General features: G+C 43.0%; 1 protein-coding gene across 5 annotated transcripts in view; it reads right to left on the bottom strand.

Moving 5' to 3' along the window:
• Positions 1 to 20,834, bottom strand: part of MYO6 (myosin VI) — a 374,955-nt gene that overhangs the window by 183,917 nt on the left and 170,204 nt on the right. For all 5 annotated transcript variants that reach the window (XM_089681402.1, XM_089681403.1, XM_089681405.1 and 2 more), the window contains exon 10: positions 13,595 to 13,675. In XM_089681402.1, the coding sequence (XP_089537528.1) occupies positions 13,595 to 13,675 (81 nt within the window). The remainder of the gene's footprint in view (positions 1 to 13,594; positions 13,676 to 20,834) is intronic.

Raw genomic sequence — 20,834 nt, 5'->3', positions numbered from 1 at the left:
GAGAGACTGCATGCTTTCTCCCACAACCAGTCAACACAGTAGCTCTTCAATTTATGTACGTTGTCCTCCAAAAGCTGGCCATACAAGTTGATTGCACAATGTTTGCACAAGCCCCTTTAGATTTTTCAAAACTATGCAATCCCCAACAATCCATGTAATTAGTATCCAATCAAACAGATCTTCATACAACATAATTGTTGGTAGATCTAAAGGAGATTATACAATCAAATGGTATAGTGCAGTTGTCTCAAAACTAGGGCCCTCAGCTTTTTGCCTGCTTTTATCTGGACCTTGGGAAACCATTACTCCCACTGATGCAAGACACTATTCATCCTACTGATACCGTTGATAGGGCACCATTCCACCCGCTGACACCAACAATGGCACATAATTCCTTCCACTTCCCACTATTCAACAGTTAGCGAAAATTTCTTCCACGGACACCAACAATGAGGCATAATTTCCCCCACTGACACCAATGATCGGGCACTGTTCCTTCATTTGACACCAATGATGGATCACTATTCCTCCTACTGACACTAACAATGGGCCACTCTTCCTCCCACTAATACCAATGATGGGACACTATTCCTTCTCCTACTGACCAGAGGAGCTATGTAATGTTTTCTTTTTCACCACTGTCCACCAAGCCTGAGGCACTGTTACTCCCACTGACACTGGAAATTTTCTACTCCTATTGGCCACAATCTACCTCACTAAAGTCTGAAGGACAAGAAACTGGACATCTATTTAGAAAGTTTGGAGACACCTGGTATAGTGCATGGTTAACCTAAATGTTCAACACAGTATTTCATGGAGTTTAGCCAACTGTCTCCTTCCCAATACATTCAGCCAAATTTCCCCCACCCACACCCTCTGTTACAGAAAACAATGTGAAGTGTTGTTGGAGAATAATGGAAGTTTCCAGTGCACAGCTCATCTTCAGAATGCCAGTTCACTAGCTGTCATTGTGATGTCTTCACTTCAAAGCTGTCAGTCATTGACCTTTTTCTGACACTCATTTACTGCATTGCTTGGATTGAAACAAACCAAAATCAGACTCAGCCAGGCTTCTAGTATTAATTGGAGGCCAGCAATGGCAGCCCCATACTTATCTCATGATACAGCCATTTTAATTCTGATCTTGGATCAGTAGGATTTTGCAAATGTTGTGTGCACCTCTTAAGAACTAGTATACACACCTGTGAGGACGACACTATAGTCAGTGCTTATAACAGTAGTCCCCATGCCAGTTAGGAATTTACTGCTTCACTTTCTGACTGGCATGGATTTCTATTATTGGACCATTGACAAGAGTTTAAAATGCTGATGCTGAGGATATGAAGCAAGATGTAAATAAATCAGATTGGAAGAGTGATGAAATCCCCCCCACCCAAGTATGACCAGACAAGATTTGGCTGCCAGCTTGGTTGTGCCCTAGTTAGACAACATTATAAACAACAATCATTTAGAAAACGTAATTCTTGTCTACAAAGTAATAATCCTCCAGTACTATTCAACCAATGTCTAAAATTCCTTTTGCTTCATTAAAAAAAATGCTTGGGCCTGATTAGATGACCGTCATGTCAACTAATTGCCTGTGAGTGCTAAACAGCATAGCCAATCACTTTCAGATGCCTAGTCATTTAAATCAGGTTAGGCTTAATGAACATAAAATTTAATGGAGAGGAAAAAATAAAACGGGCCAAGGACACAAGCTATCGGCTGATAATTGCTGCACACAATAAAATAGAAAAATATTTTCAGGTGGTATTAGCAAGCCGCCTGACACTGCAATAGCCGCGTAAAGAGCGCAGTGTAATACATTCCTCTATGAAGTAATGCCTTAGTGATTAATTAAAACTAATCTGGACTCCAACATCCCCCCTCCTCTGTAGTCAAGCCGATTAACACCTATTCACTAGGTGGCCTGCAAAGGTATAGAGCAGTACGTGAAAAGCAGCTGCTACATCCATTTACAAGCCGTGGCACCAGGATCAATCAATGAATCTGTGTCACTGAGCTTGACTGTCAGTATATTCAGGAGTAAAACATGGGCAATATTCTGGTACCAAAGGAAAGCCATAAATGTCAAGGACATGCACAAGTTTGTCACTTCTTTTCCCTACAGGAGAGCAGCTCTTGCCTGCTACTTACAGATAAGAGACATAGCAGTCAGGGTCTTAAGTGAGGGAACCAGGTGTAAGGGAAAAAGCAAAGCATTAATTATGTTTGGTACATGACAAGTGCAGCACGCACACCAAGATGTCAACATCTTAGAAACTGTAAACACATGCAAAGAGATCCTGCTGCTAAAGAAAGAATGGACTTCGCAGTTCAATCAAAGCCGCAGAATCCCAACAGTGTTTCTTCTGAATGCAATAATTACATTGTAAGTCTTTCATATCAAGATCGAGGAATTCATTGAGTGTAAATGCAGAAATGATATTCAGTTTCCAAATATAGTTCAATGTGTTTCTAGCTATCTGGGCATACAGATAATTGAGCAATAACTAAATAGCTTTTTATGAAAACATCCACGTATAATACTAAACCATATAAAAGGCTAAACACATATCAACCAGCAAACAAGGTAGATTAGGCATGTAAAAACATCTACGTGAAGCTTACAATATTCTTATGAATATCACCGCCACTAAACGGTTTTCGCAGAGTGATATTCAGCGAGATTAACACCTTGTATATTTAAGTCAAAACTGACCAGCCTTATTCATACAGTGGGCATTAAAGGGCAGTAAAAATAGGTAATTTAGACATGTTTTCACCGCCCCAGCAACTCAGCCACAAGTTAAAATAGTCAGCGGCGCCTAGGGCTTATTTACACAAGCGTCACTCTTTACTGCCAATTTGAAAAAACAATACACATGGACTGCTTTAAAGAGGGTGATAGAGCAGCAGCTGCTGATCATTCAGGAGGCTATACTGTCACTTCCTGAGTGCCGTCTTTTTCCTCAAGCCAAAGAAGGATTTTCTATTGAAATACCACACCACGCACTGCAAGCTAAGCACTACACGATACTTTAACAGAAAAGGACCAGGTTTGTAGCAATACTGCCTGCTAAAAGTGCATACATTTTGCCGTGCAGGAGTGTGTATTAATGTGGTCGCTTGACAGTTGGGAGTAATAAAACATTAGCTCAACTGCTTATTTTTACTGTCCCCAGGCACCCACTCTAACAAAGCCTAATATTGCCTTTTATAGGAATATACCAATTACCTTATATGTATATTTTTAAATATAAACAAACACATAATAATTAAAATATAAACACATACAGCATACAGTATATAGTGTGTCCACAAGTCAGTGAATACTTTTGTGCCAATACAAGCAAAATGTGATACGAATCATCATCACCCCAACGTCAAAGGGTGGAATTTTAGAAAACTGTGCAATATTTCACAAAAAATCATCCTTTTCCAACAATTTCCCAGTGTGCCGATGCCCCACACCCAAGTGTTGTATGAGATGTGCCCTCACCTATTGCAAAGGACCTCAGTCCTAAGAAGAGGTCATATAAAGCATTAACCTCACAGCCTCCACAGGTCCTCTTTAGAATCCAGGTCCATTTGTAAACACTACTTTGGGTCCCACAAACTCAAAAGGAAATACAGAAAAAATGCATAGTGCTCACCGTATATTTATTAAACTTCAATTGTTGAAATTGCACTTTCATGTACAAAGTAAAACCTGTGCTTGAAAAACAATGTTATCCAGTCCACAGTTGTTACAAGACTCGGAATTCTCTGACATACAGGTGGATCGAACATGATGATGTCACAGGCTCCTCTTATCTGACGTATTCTGTCCTCCTGGACTTTCTCAAAGGCCTTAGCATGCATTCACACCCAAGCAGAGCATATTCCTGGTGAGCTTGAAGGTTTTGTTTTTTGCTTTAACAGTTTTTTTTGAGGCTTACTAAGGGCATTTTACAGGCATTTTTGCACCTGTATCAAGCTTTAGAAGTTTTTTTTTTCCTGAGCTGGGCAAGGGGAGGAGAGCAGTTCAATAAGAGGAGAGGAATTCTTCAGGAGTGAAAACGTGCATATTATGCGCTTATAGGTGTGCCCACTGAAGTCTATGGGATCAAAAATGCCTGAACCCAACCTTTTCTCATATATAGGCCATTATCAATGCAACAGTTGATTTTTTTTAATGCATTATTAGAGATGAGCGAATCGAACCAGGCGAAGTGGAATTCGATTCGAATTTCAGGAAAAATTCGATTCGCGTCGAATCCGAATATTAGCCTACTTCGGGTGCGCGAATCGGATTTTTCCCGATCAGCCGGCAAAAGTGTCCCTGCAGAGAGCTCCGCTATTTCTGACAGTTCTCTGACAGTTCCTTCACATGTACAGCGGTTGAAACATTGTATCTATTTGTTTCCATTTAGGATACAGATGTTTTTATTCGTAAACAGATACAATGTTTCAACCGCTGTAAATGTGAAAGTCAGAGAACTGTCAGAAATAGAGGAACTCTGCAGATACACTTTTTGCCGGTTTGGAATTATTCTTATTTTCATCCTACTTCTTCTTCTTCTTCTTCTTCTTCATCCTCATCCTCAGAAGAAGAAGAAGAGGATGAGGATGAAGAAGAAGAAGAAGAAGGATGAAAATAAGAAGAATTCCAAGCAGGCAAAAAGTGTATCTGCAGAGCTCCTCTAAGTGTATCTTCAGAATAGAGGAGCTCTGCAGATACACTTTTTGCCGGCTTGGAATTCTTCTTATTTTCATCCTACTTCTTCTTCTTCTTCTTCCTCTTCATCCTCATCCTCTTCTTCTTCTTCTGAGGATGAGGATGAAGAAGAAGAAGTAGGATGAAAATAAGAAGAATTCCAAGCCGGCAAAAAGTGTATCTGCAGAGCTCCTCTATTCTGCAGATACACTTAGAGGAGCTCTGCAGATAGAAGAATTCCAAGCCGGCAAAAAGTGTATCTGCAGAGCTCCTCTAAGTGTATCTGCAGAATAGAGGAGCTCTGCAGATACACTTTTTGCCGGCTTGGAATTCTTCTTATTTTCATCCTACTTCTTCTTCTTCTTCTTCCTCTTCATCCTCATCCTCTTCTTCTTCTGAGGATGAGGATGAAGAAGAAGAAGTAGGATGAAAATAAGAAGAATTCCAAGCCGGCAAAAAGTGTATCTGCAGAGCTCCTCTATTCTGCAGATACACTTAGAGGAGCTCTGCAGATACACTTTTTGCCGGCTTGGAATTCTTCTTATTTTCATCCTACTTCTTCTTCTTCTTCTTCTTCCTCTTCATCCTCATCCTCTTCTTCTGAGGATGAGGATGAAGAAGAACAAGAAGAAGAAGTAGGATGAAAATAAGAAGAATTCCAAGCCGGCAAAAAGTGTATCTGCAGAGCTCCTCTATTCTGCAGATACACTTAGAGGAGCTCTGCAGATACACTTTTTGCCGGCTTGGAATTCTTCTTATTTTCATCCTACTTCTTCTTCTTCTTCTTCATATTCATCCTCATCCTCAGAAGAAGAGGATGAGGATGAGGATGAGGATGAGGATGAAGAAGAAGAAGAAGAAGGATGAAAATAAGAAGAATTCCAAGCCGGCAAAAAGTGTATCTTCAGAGCTCCGCTAAGTGTATCTGCAGAGCTCCGCTATTTCTGACAGTTCTGTGACATTCCCTCCATACAGCGGTTGTTGTTTCCATTTATGGAAACAAATAGATACAATGTTTCAACCGCTGTATGGAGGGAATGTCACAGAACTGTCAGAAATAGGCTATTTCTGACAGTTCTGTGACATTCCCTCCATACAGCGGTTGAAACATTGTATCTATTTGTTTCCATTTATGGAAACAAATAGATACAATGTTTCAACCGCTGTATGGAGGGAATGTCACAGAACTGTCAGAAATAGGCTATTTCTGACAGTTCTGTGACATTCCCTCCATACAGCGGTTGAAACTCCTTCTTCTCATCCTTCTCATCCTTCTCCATCTTCTCATCCTTCTCCATCTTCTCATCCTTCTCCTTCTCCTTCTTCTCATCCTTCTCCTTCTTCTCATCCTTCTTCTCATCCTTCTTCTCATCCTTCTCCTTCTTCTCATCCTTCTTCTCATCCTTCTCCTTCTTCTCATCCTTCTCCTTCTTCTCATCCTTCTTCTTCTTCTTCTTCTCATCCTTCTTCTCATCCTTCTTCTCATCCTTCTTCTCATCCTTCTTCTCATCCTTCTTCTCATCCTTCTTCTCATCCTTCTTCTCATCCTTCTTCTCATCCTTCTCCTTCTCCTTCTTCTCATCCTTCTCCTTCTTCTCATCCTTCTCCTTCTTCTCATCCTTCTCCTTCTTCTCATCCTTCTCCTTCTTCTCATCCTTCTCCTTCTTCTCATCCTTCTCCTTCTTCTCATCCTTCTCCTTCTCCTTCTTCTCATCCTTCTCCTTCTTCTCATCCTTCTCCTTCTTCTCATCCTTCTCCTTCTTCTCATCCTTCTCCTTCTCCTTCTTCTCATCCTTCTCCTTCTCCTTCTTCTCATCCTTCTCCTTCTCCATCTTCTCATCCTTCTCCTTCTTCTCATCCTTCTCCTTCTCCTTCTTCTCATCCTTCTTCTCCTTCTCATCCTTCTCCTTCTTCTCATCCTTCTCCTTCTTCTTCTCATCCTTCTCCTTCTCCTTCTTCTCATCCTTCTCCTTCTCCTTCCTCATCTCCAAGGGCATTTAAATTAAAGGTACAGTGTTCTGCACTAATTTAAAGGCTCTCTGAAGCCTAGAAACCCTTTTAATAAGTTAAATTCGTAGCGAATTAATTCGCATCGAATCAAATTTCTTCCTCAAATTCGGCGAATCAGCCGAATTGAATTTTTGAATAATTCGCTCATCTCTATGCATTATCTTATAATAATAACTTATTAATATACAGGATTTATATCCAGTAGCACTAACACTTACATAGCACCAGCACAGTGCATAACAAAATAAAAGGGCGGAGCAGTTGCAATTCAATTCAAGATAAGAGGGTTAGGAGGGCCATGCTTGTAAAAACTGTCAATTTAAAAGGAAGGACAAATGAGCAAAAGGTAATTGAGAGAGGTCAGGACTTTGTGTGATACATATAAGCTGTGGGGTGAAGAGGGCTACAGGACTAAAAGTTTAAGGAGAGAATTGGCAATCTCTTTAGTACAAGGTGTGACAACCTACAACCCCGCAATGCCTGCGGTATAGCACTATGGTGGTGAGTCACATGGCCATTCGCACTTGAGCATTTTCAGACATGTTCTATCTTACACTTGCCTGGGTTGCAGACCAGTTGACTCAGTAATAGAAGAAAAAACACGTGTGTGTACTGTGATGTTGGCAAAATATGAGTGACAGGAAACTGAAGCAGTGGATTAACATCAAATTTTGCATGAAAACTGGCAAACGTGCAAGTGAAACTTTAGCTCTGTTACAGCAGGCTTATGATGAATATTCCATTAAGAAATCAAGTGTTTTTGAATGGCATAGATGGTTTACAGAGGGGCAGGGAAGATGTCCACAATGACAAAAGAAGTGGGCAGCCAAAAACACAAAGGATGGATGCAAAACTTCATATGCTTAGATCGAAGATTGAGTGTGTGAATGATGACAGAAGAACTGAACAGGGAAACAGTGCGGCAGGTTCTAACAAAAGATCTAGGAAAGAGAAAGATTTCCGCAAAGATGGTGCCTTGAATCTTGCCAGACGATCAGAAAGAACGTTGTCTTCAAATTTCATCCAAACGTTTGAAGAATGTAGAGGTGTCTACACACCTTGCCCTGACCTGTATCCCTTCACCTCCCCTGACCCAACTGTCACCGCACCCACCCCAACATGCCTCCTGCACTCCTCCTCCTCATTTTCCTCTCCACCATCCCAAAAATCGCCTCCCTCTACCCGCCTACCCCCCCAAAACAGCTCTACATTGCCCCTTCACTACTCCCCTCTCCCCACTACGGCACTCACCACCTCCTCCTGCTACTCCACTCCCCCGTCGACCCACGTGCCACCACTATCAGACCCACACGCTCCTACACTTCCCATTCCCATGCCACCTTCCTCACCCTTCTCCTTCTCCTATCTGCTGGGGACATCTCCCCGAACCCTGGCCCCTCGCCACCTCACCCCTCCTCTAGGGACCCCCCTGCTCCCGCCAGCTGCCGTAACCCCCTCAACCTCATATCTGTGCCCCTTCTCCCCGCATCCATCCCCCCTCTCTCGGTTGCACTCCTGAACGCCCGCTCGGTCTGCAACAAACTTACTGCCATCCATGACCTCTTTATCTCCCGCTCCCTTAACCTCCTAGCCATCACCGAAACCTGGGTACAGGCCACTGACTCCACCTCCCCTGCGGCACTCTCCTATGGAGGTCTCGTCTGGTCCCATTCACCAAGACTGAGCGGTCACAAAGGTGGTGGGGTCGGCCTGCTCCTATCACCGCTGAGCACCTTCCAGGTCCTCCCTAATCCTCCCTCCCTAACTTTCTCCTCCTTCGAGGCTCACTGCATCCGGCTCTTCTCACCCACCCCCCTAAGGATCGCAGTGATCTACAGGCCTCCCGGATCCATACCCCGCTTCCTGGATGACTTCGCTGCCTGGCTTCCCTTCTTCCTCTCCTCTGAGCTACCAACCATCATCCTCGGGGACTTCAATATCCCCATCAATGACAACAGCCCGGCTACTTCCCAATTCCTCCACCTAACCTCCTCCTTCGCGCTCACACAGCACACTCAATCCTCCACCCACATCATTGGGAACACCCTGGACCTCGTCTTCTCCCACCTCTGTACCCTCAACCAGTTCTCTAACACCCCCTTCCCTCTCTCCGACCACCACCTCCTCACGTTCTCCATCTCCCCTTCCCCTAACTCCCCCCCCCCAGAGCGCCAAACCATCACCAGCCGCAACCTTCGCAACCTGAACCCGGCCCCCCTCCACTCAGCTGCCGACCGCCTACACGACAGCATCCTTCCACTGTCTTGTCCTGACCTAGCCACTAACACGTACAACGACTCACTATCAGCTGCCCTAGACTCTCTGGCACCCCTAACCACACGCTACATCAAACCCAGACCGCTCCAACCATGGCAGAACGACCACACTAAATGCCTCAAACGTCGCAGTCGTGCGCTGGAGAGACTATGGCGCAAAACCAGGTCCCCCCGTTCATTCTCCCTCTACAAATCTGCCTTCCTCACTTACACCTCCTCCCTCCACGCCGCCAAGCAGGCTTACTTCGTAAACCTGATTAACACCCTCTCCTCCTGCCCTCGCCGACTCTTCTCCACCTTCAACTCCCTGCTCTCTCCCCCCCCTCCTCCACTCAGTACCTCACTCACCGCCCACGAGATTGCCACTCATTTCCACAATAAAATTGATGCAATCCGTCAGGACATAGTCAACTCGCAATCTACCTCCCCACCTAGCCTCCCCCCCCCTATCTCCCCCTCATCTCTTCCCTCCTCTGACCTCGCAACCGCACTGCCCCCCTCCACACCCAAGACCCCGCTTACCATAACCCCACCAGCTCTGCACTCCTTCAGCCCCGCTACCACTGAGGAAGTCACCAGGGTCTTCTCTGAAGCCCGCCTCACTACCTGCCCCCTAGACCCTATCCCCTCTCGACTCCTCCAGTCACCCCCCTCTTCCCTCATCTGCTCCCTCACCCACATCTTCAATCTCTCCCTCTCTACCGGCGTATTCCCCTCCCCCCTAAAGCATGCGCACATCACCCCCATACTCAAAAAGCCCTCCCTGGACCCCTCTGACCCAAACAACCTCAGACCCATCTCCCTGCTGCCACTCACTTCCAAACTCCTGGAGCGCTTAGTCTACAACCGCCTAAGCACCCACCTAACTGACAACAACCTCCTTGATCCACTACAGTCCGGCTTCCGTCCCCTACACTCCACCGAAACCGCCCTCCTCAAAATCACCAACGACCTACTTACCGCCAAAGCCAAAGGCGACTACTCTGTCCTCCTCCTCCTGGACCTCTCCGCGGCCTTCGACACAGTTGACCACCCCCTCCTCCTTAATAAACTATTCTCCCTTGGCATCAGAGACACCGCTCTCTCCTGGTTCTCCTCTTACCTATCCCGACGCTCCTTCAGCGTTTCCTACAATGGTGCCACCTCCCCTTCCCTCCCCCTCTCTGTTGGGGTCCCCCAGAGCTCTGTCCTTGGACCCCTTCTCTTCTCCATCTACACCTCCTCCCTTGGCAAACTCATACACTCCCACGGCTTCAACTACCATCTCTATGCTGATGACACTCAAATTTACCTCTCCACCCCTCACCTCACCTCCACTTTCTCCGCCCGCATCACTCACCTCCTAAACGACATCTCTGACTGGATGTCGCTCCATTTCCTCAAACTCAACCTCTCCAAAACCGAGCTTCTCGTCTTCCCTCCTGCCCGCGCCCCCCCCCCCCCATCCTATCCATCACTACTAACATCACCACCATCAATCCCGCCCCGCAAGCCAAAGTCCTTGGGGTCATTCTGGACTCTAACCTCTCCTTCCAACCTCATGTCAAATCACTGACAAACACATGCAGGCTCCACCTCCGCAATATCGCCAAAATACGCACCTTCCTTACCCCAGACACCGCTAAACTACTCGTACACTCCCTGATTATCTCACGCCTTGACTACTGCAACTCCCTCCTCACCGGCCTACCCCAGTGCAAACTCTCCCCGCTTCAGACCATCCTGAACTCAGCTGCCAGACTCATCCACCTCACCAGCCGCTCCTCCTCTGCCACCCCCCTCTGCCTCTCCCTCCACTGGCTCCCTATCGCCCAACGCATCAAATTCAAACTACTCACTCTGACCTACAAAGCCATTCACAACACTGCCCCTAACTACCTCACCGACCTGATTCCCAAGTACCACCCTACCCGTACCCTTCGCTCTTCACAGGACCTCCTTCTATCTTGCTCCCTGGTCTCCTCCTCACACGCACGTCTGCAAGACTTCTCCAGGTCCTCCCCCATCCTCTGGAACTCACTACCCCAATCCATCAGACTGTCACCTTCCCTTCTCACCTTCAGGCGCTCCCTGAAAACCCACCTCTTTAGGGAAGCCTACCCCACCCTCACCTAACTGCTGCTCTCCTTCATTCCTCCTACCACTCCATCCCCCACAGCCACTTCCTCCTGTACCACTACCCCCTCCCTCCCAGATTGTAAGCTCGAAAGAGTAGGGCCCTCTTACCCCTCGTGTGCTGTTCGTAGCTGCTGTAATGTTTCATGTATTGTCCCCCCCTCTATTGTACAGGGCTGAGCAAACCCTTTGGCGCTATATAAACTCAATGTAATGTAATAATGTAATGTCTAGTAATTTTTTTTTTACAGTCCATTCCAGGAATTAAACTGTCACCCATTGTTAATAGAGATTTTAGAACATGGGACCCTAATGTGAAGCATGGGTCATTTCAGAAGATGCTAAGAACAAGAAAACTACAAGATACAAGGTTAAAGAATAACTAAAGGCAAAACTTTTTTTTGTTTTGGATAGAGTGCAGAGGGATTAGATAGACTGTCAGGTTTTTATTACTGTCTTTGTCCCCATTAAGGAGATTCACCCTCTCTATTTGTCCTGTTTACCATGATCAGTGAGAGTGAAAGTAAAATAAAATCCCTAATTTCTGGGTTCTCCCCAGAAAAGTAATGAAGGGGAAATCATCCAATGGGATCACTAGTTCTGGTGACCTGGGGGTCCCCAAAGAATTCCCTTAATGTGCAGAGATTAACTCACACTTCCTGGAAATCAGACAGGTGTCATTTATATATTTATTTAATTGTTTATTTAGACATACTTACAAAGAAGAACCATCACACTATTATACAAAAAGCGTGAGCAAAAGCTTCGCAAGAAACCACTACTAGAGCGTTAGGGAACAACATGTCAATAAAGTTCCAGTAACCAATAACATTAGACTAGATACAAGTTGTCTATGTCAGGAACTGGAATAATGCCAAATATACTGGAAGTGTAGGGTAATGAACCTGAAATACACAAAGTCTGAATCAAAACCATGGGACCGCAAAAATATTGTGAAAAAAAACGCTCAGGTTGAAGAAAGAAGAAGAAAAAAAAAAGGAGAGCATTTCCGAGGTGGGGGAAAAAAATGGTGGGGTGAGCAAGGGGAGGTGCCAAAGAGGGAAGAGACTGAGTGTGAATGCGCAGCCAGGACTGGTAGTGGATCGGGGGGTGGGGGGAGGCACAGCACCAGCCAATTAAAAGGGCCAGAAGTACGCATTAACACACACCAAGCCATGCCAAAAGGGCTCAAATGGGCCCAGGGGTAGTAGGCATTATGTCCAGGTATTGTGCCGAGCAAGTGTACACTGTCCAAGGCCGCCAGGTTTTCCTAAAATACATCTTCCTTATTGTTAAGGGAGGCAGTTAGGCTTTCCATATTTAATTTCATTGCATCTTGCAAACCATTGACCAGGGGCGGACTGACCATTTGAAAACTCGGGCACTGGCCGAGGGCCCGGGGTCAGTAGGGAGACCCATGAGATGCCCCTGGTACCTTTTTCATAGGCTTTTTTGAGTTTGGGTAAGGACACAGGGGCCCCATGATCCCCTATTGCCCGGGGGCCCCATGAGTTGTCAGTCCGCCCCTGCCATTGACTCATAGTTGGAGGAGAGGTTTGCTTCCACAAGTCAGGGATGCATGCACGTGCTGCAATCAAAAGGTGAACAATCAGGGAACGTTTATAATGACTTAAGGGCACAGAGTTGAGATGTAGTAGGTAGGTCAATGGGTCTGTTCCCAAGTCACCTGCGACATTTAGAACTGATTCAGCAGAGGGCATTGCCAAACAATATGTAGCAAAGTGCTGTTTCCTTCTTGCATTGCCAACACAAATTGGACAGGGGTTATAGCCCTCCCTTGCTGTATGCAAAACGTAAAAAAAAATAAATAAAAAAAACACTTTTTGCCTACAGTTCTGCTTTGACTGATCTATTGAAAATTCTCATGTAAATTGGCAGTCATTTTAACTTTAACTAAAAAAAAACTGCAGGACTCCTCTTAAAATGCTACATGCCTGGCTTTGTCTGACTTCAAAATGTTTCAGTCACAGTCCCAGAACTAGCATTCTGAAAATGAGTGTCAGAGAAGTGTCAGAAGTATTGATCACTATCGTTATTTAGGGTCAGCAGCTCAGACAAAATTGAAATCAAAGCATCAGAATGAAAGCCAGAGAATAGCATACTCATAGGAGAGTTCATTAATGGCAAACTCCATTAATCTGTCATGTCCCTTTACATCCAAAGCACAGAGAATTATTGTAGGTGTGCACAGTGCAGTAAACCAGGGTAACTAATAACATTTCAGTTTACAATACTCAGGTCCATGAAACAATTCTAAATATTTGCTGCCATTTTATAATACATGTTCAGTTTTTTTTTATGTCAGTTAAGAGTGTTTTTATTTGAAATATAACTGTGAGTCAGTACAGTCAAACCCATTGGGAAAAAATATGGTATATAAATATCAAAGGCCTGTGCAAACATAGATGAGAAATGGGCACAGGATTTCCATACATATTACGATATTGTTTAGTGAAGGCTTAATTTTGCTTACCTCAGGGCTCTTGCGGTTCTGTAAAATCTGTTTATCAGTCTCCTTGGAAGCAAAATACCTGGTACAGCCTCGATTCAAATACTGCAAGAAAAGCCATGTAAAAGAAATTAAATGTGGTAATAGAAAAGGTAGATGCAAATATAAACAGAAATGAAATGGAATTTGAGTTTCTGGCATTTACTGAATTAGCCATATCATAAACATGCAAGTAAAATAAAGACATTGGCAGTTGTCATTTTTTGACAAAATGATGTGTGATGCATGTTAGAGTCATTTGAGACTATGTTCTGTAGCACTAAACCATACACACCGAGCAGACATGAAGCCTAGTATCCTTAACATAAGCAATTAATCAAAATGTCACAATAACATCACAAATTTAATTGAAAATCCATATTTTCTAATATTTCTGTAAAAACGGTAGGAAGATATTGCTTCTGGGCAGATGTATCAATCGATGTCACGAACATTGTGCACATCACCATGAACATAACAATCATCAACATGCAATTCTTTTTTTCAAAATCTATACAGCAATTGTGACATGCCTACCATAAAAACACAATGGAGGCAGTCATAGGTTAGTACTTTTTTGTTTTTATGGACATCTTATCAATTCACTAGCATCTACTGGCGTCAAGTGTGCTCACAGGGACTTTCAGGCTTAATTATCCATGCACTGCAAAGTTCAATAGCTCATAACAACCAGAACAAAAACATCTGTGCAGGTTTTCTTAGGAACATGGTTTAGCTAGTACAGGGGTGGCCAACCTGCAGCTCTCCAGCTGCTGCAGGACTACAAGTTCCATCATGCCTCTACAAGTCAGTAACTTCCCATCTTTGCAATGCCTCATGGGAAATGTAGTTCCACAACAGCTGGAGAGCCACAGGTTAGCCACCCCTGAGCTAGTAGAACTAAAGTCACAACCGAACTACAACTTAAAGCGGAGTTCCACCTGAAAAAAAAATAAAAATAAAAGTCAGCAGCTACAAAAACTGTAGCTGTTGACTTTTAAAATATAGCCACTTACCTGTCCCTCGGTCCAGCGGTGCCCTCACCACGACTGGTTTCACTGGCCATCTTCTCTTCCTGGTGCTGGCATCTTCAGCGTGGGCACCTGGCTGTGACAGCTTGCGGCTTCACAGCCGGAAGCCCACTGCGCATGCGCGAGAAGCGCTGCGCTTTGTGAATGGCCCTGTAGTCTTCTGGGACCTGTCATGTGTCCCAGAAGACTACGGGGAGGGAGGGGGGGAGGACAACTTCGGCTTCAGATCACCTAGGCAATCACAGTGGAAGTGGGAGTGGGTACCTGTCAAATTCGGGTACTCGCTCTCCCTCCCAAAAAGTACCAATCCTTAATGGGTAGTGGGGGACAAAGGCTTAAAGCAGAACTTCCCCTTTTGGGTGGAGCTCCGCTTTAACATTCTTTAATATTCAATACTTATCAAATTATTTCCTCTGTTCAAATGAGTGTTGGGAACAAGCCCTATACAGGCATAAGTAGGTATAAATTCTGGGGTTTATTCTCAACATTTGTTAGAACTGAAGAAGCCTCTTGGGTGAGTGTCAACACATTTTCAACATTCCTTAAAGAAAAACTATAGGCAAAACTTTTTTTTTTTTAATTTTGGATAGAGCAAGGGAGGGTTATAACCCCTGTCAAACCATTTTTTTCACCATCTGTGTCCCTTCACTTCCTGTCCCATAAACAAACCCATGCTAATTAAAGGAATGACCACCACAGCTAGTGTCCCCATTGGAAGATTTCCCCTCTATTACTTTTCTAGGGACAACCCAAAATTTGGGATTTTCTTTTACTTTTACTGTCAATGATAATGGTAAACAGAACAAATAAGGGGTGAATCTCCTTAACGGGGGCATAAACAGCAATACAAACTGACAAGTGTTCTAATCCCTCTGCACTCTATCCAAAACTTTAAAAAGTTATGTCTTCAGTTATACTTTAATAACTCAATAACTAAAGTTTCAATACTCTGCCCCACTATGACGTCCCCACCGCATCATCCTACACCCAAATAGAATAGCAGACCTCATATGCAAGCTTCTGGCTGTAAAGGCTGATGAGGAGAACTAGTCATTCTTGTTGCCAGTGACCTGTTCACTACAACACATGCACAGCCCTCCTCCATAGAGCTAAATGGATCATCCACTTCCCTACTTGGCAGGTGGTTCAATTATCTCTATGGAAGATGTGTGTTAATCTGAACTGGATAATAATGAGAAGGGCAACTACCATCATAAGACAGGCAGTTAAACGAAATTTCAGGTAAAGCGGAACTAATGTTCTGCTTTTAAAACTGTGAGCAGGCAGGCTCTGTATTGCAGAGGAGAAATGCAATGTCTCTTCTGCAATAAAAGAAACCTACCTGTCTGCACAAAGTCTTCTTTGGATTGTAGATTGAGCTGCACAAGCGCAGCTCAGTTTACATTCCATCACAGCACCAGTATGCCAAATTGATGTCATCATGCACCGGCCCAGTAGCCAAAAGGAGCTGGGTAAAAGATCCAGAGAGGAACGTTGGACTGTTGAAGGAAAGGTATGTATCACAGAGTTTGCTTTAGAACAGAAAAGAAAACAGAAAATGAAAAAAAAAACTTTTTTTTAAAGTCTATCATAATGAATAGATGGTGAACTTAGGGGATGTTGTTTCCTTTATATTTCTTAGGAAAGATGATGGAAAAAAAAAAATCAGAAAATGTGCAAAACAGTAGTACTGAAAGAATTGTGGATCTCATGGCACTGGTTTCAAGTTTGACTGGAGTGTCTGAGTTCTCATACCCTCCAGTCTCAGTACCATTCGTACAAAAAATAGGGGAGTAGATTTTACTGGAACAGAAAGCTGCAAAAAGCAAACATTGTCAGAGGTTCTAGCCATTTCCCATATTTTTGTCAGTGTACTCATTGGATAAATTTCCCATTACTTCCTGTACTGAAAGCAAAATCAGACAGAAATAAAAACAATTCAGGTTCTAATCCATCCCCGATAGGCATGTAGCTGGGCCTAAGTGCACTACGGAGTTGTATAAACAGAATAAATACTAACACTTTCATATGATTCATTAACATCCCAAGATCTAAACTAAGTTCTTTAGAACAGAAGCAGGAAAAAGGGTTATTGTTCAAGTAGCCATTTACCATCTGTTCCAAGTACCAGTTGTCAGAGGCTAGTGTAATCCTTAAAATCCCTTGTGGCATCTACAATTAAAAACATATCTCACTCTGCATGTTCCAGTGGAAATGACAGTGTTCATGATAATGTAAAGTAGTAAAATATGTGGAAAGAAGCAGCATGTTATAGCTGGCAGCACACCTAGCAAACTCTAATTTAGGGCTTTAGCTGTGCACAGGGAAAACAGATTATTATTCTCCACCAGAGACATCGACGGCACCAGAAAGTTAAACATCTTACTTAGAAGCTTGGCTACAGTTTGTCTTCTAAAGTAATTGAAGTTTTAATAGACCTGACATTTCTGTTTGCAGTCTCCAGCCCACTGAGGGGCACCATCACATAGGTTTCATTTCAATTTTAATCATTTCAGAGGGTTTTTTTTCTCCGTCAGAGAACTTGCTAAGAGTAATGTTCTCCAACTGAGACATCAGGCTTTCCAAGCCTACAAATGATGCAACCTGACTGCTCTCTGCAGCTGACTAATCAGCAGCGTCAGCCAGCAGCCTTCAGAATATAAGGGTCATTTATTGGATCATTCACAATTGTCAGCCAAACATGTATATCTGATCTAAGTGATTACTACTGTCTTCAGAGAGAAAAACAGATGTGCTACAGCCTGACAGGCCACATGCCAGCTCACTTAGAGATTGTCAATATAAGTCATAAATCAGATAAACTGCAAAGAAGAAAAATGTGCCCCCAATGACTAGAGGTATCTCCAGCCACAGAGATAATCTGTCATCATACCATTCTAAAGAATCTTGCCTTTCATTCTGCTTGCCCCATGTGCCAAAAAAAAGTTAGATTTAGGAGTTCATAAAATGAACCACTGTTTTATGTATACTCAATGCACATGCTGCTGCTCCAGGTGAGTCTTCCACCCAGTCCCTTACACCTCCTGTGTATTCAGGTTCAAGCACCGCTCATCCAGCCAAGTGGAACAAATACAATAGTATCCATAGGGCTGCACACTTGAAAACCGCATCCACTTAATTGGTAATCTTTAACCACTTGCCCTCCAGAGGATTTACCCCCCTTCCTGACCAGGCCAGGAACAATTGCACGGTTATGCAAAACTGCACCCAAATGAAATTGACATCCTTTTTTTCCCCATAAATAGAGCTTTCTTTTGGTGGTATTGGATCGCCTGTGCGTTTTTATTTTTTCCGCTATAAATAAAAAGACCGACAATTTTTAGAAAATAAAAACAAAAGTTTTGACATTTTGCTATTAAACATGTTCAGTAAAAAAATTTAAATAATCAAATTTCATCATAAATTTAGGCCAAAATTTATTCTGCTACATGTCTTTGCTAAAAAAAATCCCAATATGCGTGTAAATTCATTGGTTTACGTGAAAGATATAGTGTTTACAAATGGCGGTATATATACTGGAGTTTTTCTTACAAGCACTGTACAATAATCACCCGCTGGTATGCACTGTGTAGGAGCAGTATGATTGTTACCACGCATTACACTGTTTACTTTGTTTTTTTATTTTTACTTATAAAATGAAACACATTCACATTTCATTCAACTCTACGCACAGCTACATGCTCCAACACTTTGTAGCAAATCGCAAGCCAATGTATAAACAATGAACTAAAGTAATAGGACACCAGGCAGATTGCCCTGTCTATGCATTGAATAGTGATGCCAATTGAACATAATTAAACAGCAAATATACTTTATAAGTGTGTGCAGCACACAATTAGCACTTCTGCCTGGCAGTACTAGGGTCATTGATTTGAATCCCAACCACGGCACCACCTGCCTGGAGTTTGCATGTTCTCCCTGTGCCTACGTGAGTTTCCTCCGGGTACTCTGGTTTCCTCCCACACTCCAAAGACATGCTGGTAGGTTAATTGGTTCCTGTATAAATTGGCCCTAGTATGTGTATGTATGAATGTAAGTTAGGGATCTTAGATTGTACGCCCCTTGAGGGTTAGGGACTGATGTGAATGTATAATATACACATACTGTATATGTAAAGCACTGCATAAATTGACAGCACTATATAAGTACCAGTAATAAATAGAGAGACAAAAAGAGAGGAAGGGGAGAGAGGGAGATTGGAGAATGCTGAAGCTGGAACAGCATTCTCCAACAACATAAGGTGGCTTCATATCCTGGGCCCTGTGTTCCACCCACAGCTTCGGCTCCAGTGACAGCAGTTCCCTGCTTCCATTACATCTCTGCTCCCTTTCCGGTGGCCAAGTCGAGGCATCCTGGTTGCCTGTCTGATCTCTGTCCCGGAGACTACCCAACTGTCATGCTGAGCTCCTCATTAACTTTGTGAGTGCTTTTTTAAATTTTCTATTAAAATTACACTTTACATGCTACACTATGGTTGCTGCATTTCTCTCCTCCCCTCTTTTTTGTCTCCTATAGCCACACAGCACACCTATGCTGGAACAAAGTAGCATTTCCAGAGTTAGATTAGTAGTGTGTTGTATAGCACTCTGGGCTACCCGCATGATTTAGACCACTGGGGCAGTTTCACTCCAAGGGGTTACTATTCTGGGTGTTCACACCTTTGATCTTTTATTTTTGCTTTAAGTGTTACTAAACCCACAACAGATAAATCAGTCTGCATATTCAGTAAAGCATGCTTGTTATTTACTGTAGAACCTAAGGGGTTAATCCTCCACATGTGAAGAAAGGATGTTTGACCCGGTCTTCTCTGATCTTCTCCTTCTACTGTCCCCAATCAATCTGCTGATAGAACAGAGCTTTGGGTGCCAGCTGAACATGCTCAGTTTGCTAGAGAGTTTTTTTTTCTTGGGAGAGTGCATGTGATCAGCACAGGGCCAATCAGCTCTGTTCAGACAGAGGGTCAGGGGTTATGCAGCCTCATAGGACAATCAGGGGAGAATGAAAACTCCTACAAGCTTTAACCAGTGCTCTGTTGGAGTTGGACACTGACAGAAGTCACAAGACTGCTCTAACTGCTCATGAGAAAAGGTATTAGCAGTTTGTATTTAATAAAATAATTGCATTTCCATGTTCAGTGTACTGTGAGAGACCAGAAAGAGTGAATGCAGGGACCTGGGTTTAGTAACACTTTAAACATATTTTATAATACCATGGGCATCTCATTTTACACCAAGGCCCAGCATAGATGGTGAGATACATGAAAAACAATCTACTTTCCAAAACCTCAGGACACTCTCTATTTTTATACACAGTGCATTTACATGACATAATTCTATTAACAAGGTATTTTCACATTGCTAAATTAGGATTAATAGGATTCGTCCACCTAATTATTACGGCTTTCCTAGTGAGAAATAATAATTCAAACAATAATGTGGTTACAATAATTTGCCATCCAACAACCTAAAATGAATATTTTAAGATTTGGAAGTACTGGGACAGGCCATTTAAATAGTTAGAATTAATAGGCCTTACTAGAAATTCAAAGGATAATGAGAAAAAAGATACACACAAAGAGAATTCCTATCCATTATTTCCTATAATAGGTTACCTTTTATTTTCTGTATAGAGTTTTTTTTTTTAATACAAAGCTAACGCACACAATTCATTAAAAAGTGACCCTACTAAGAACTGAAAAAGTGACCCTACTAAGAACTGAAAAAGTGACCCTACTAAGAATGACCCTACTATGAACTGAAAAAGTGACCCTACTAAGAACTGGAAACAAAGAAAGTGTCACTCTAGAATGTTTTTCAGTGCATCCTTACCTGCATCAATGCAGGGCTAATTGAAAGTCAATGATTTATTGACTATGCTCTCTCTCATTATAGAAAATGACCTTGTGTTTAAGCTGAAAGGTACAATATTGCTGTAACCACTCAAGCATCAAAGATCATTGCTTTGCCCTTAAAAACGAACCAATTTTCTGTATGTCCTCTTTAATTTAAAGCTTAAAGGGAAAGGCTTACATGTTAGCTCTCTTAGTCAAACTCTCGCTCTCTCTCCCATATATATATATATATATATATATATATATATATATATATATACACACACATACAAACACACTACACTACCAAAAGTATAGGGACACCTGCCTTTACACACATATG

The sequence above is a fragment of the Staurois parvus genome, unplaced genomic scaffold, assembly GCF_062004578.1.
Source record: "Staurois parvus isolate SC_StPar_1 unplaced genomic scaffold, SC_StPar_1.0 ptg000264l, whole genome shotgun sequence".
Taxonomy (NCBI): domain Eukaryota; kingdom Metazoa; phylum Chordata; class Amphibia; order Anura; family Ranidae; genus Staurois; species Staurois parvus.
Note: the sequence above shows the minus strand (reverse complement) of the source record. Positions and strands in the feature narration are given on the sequence as shown.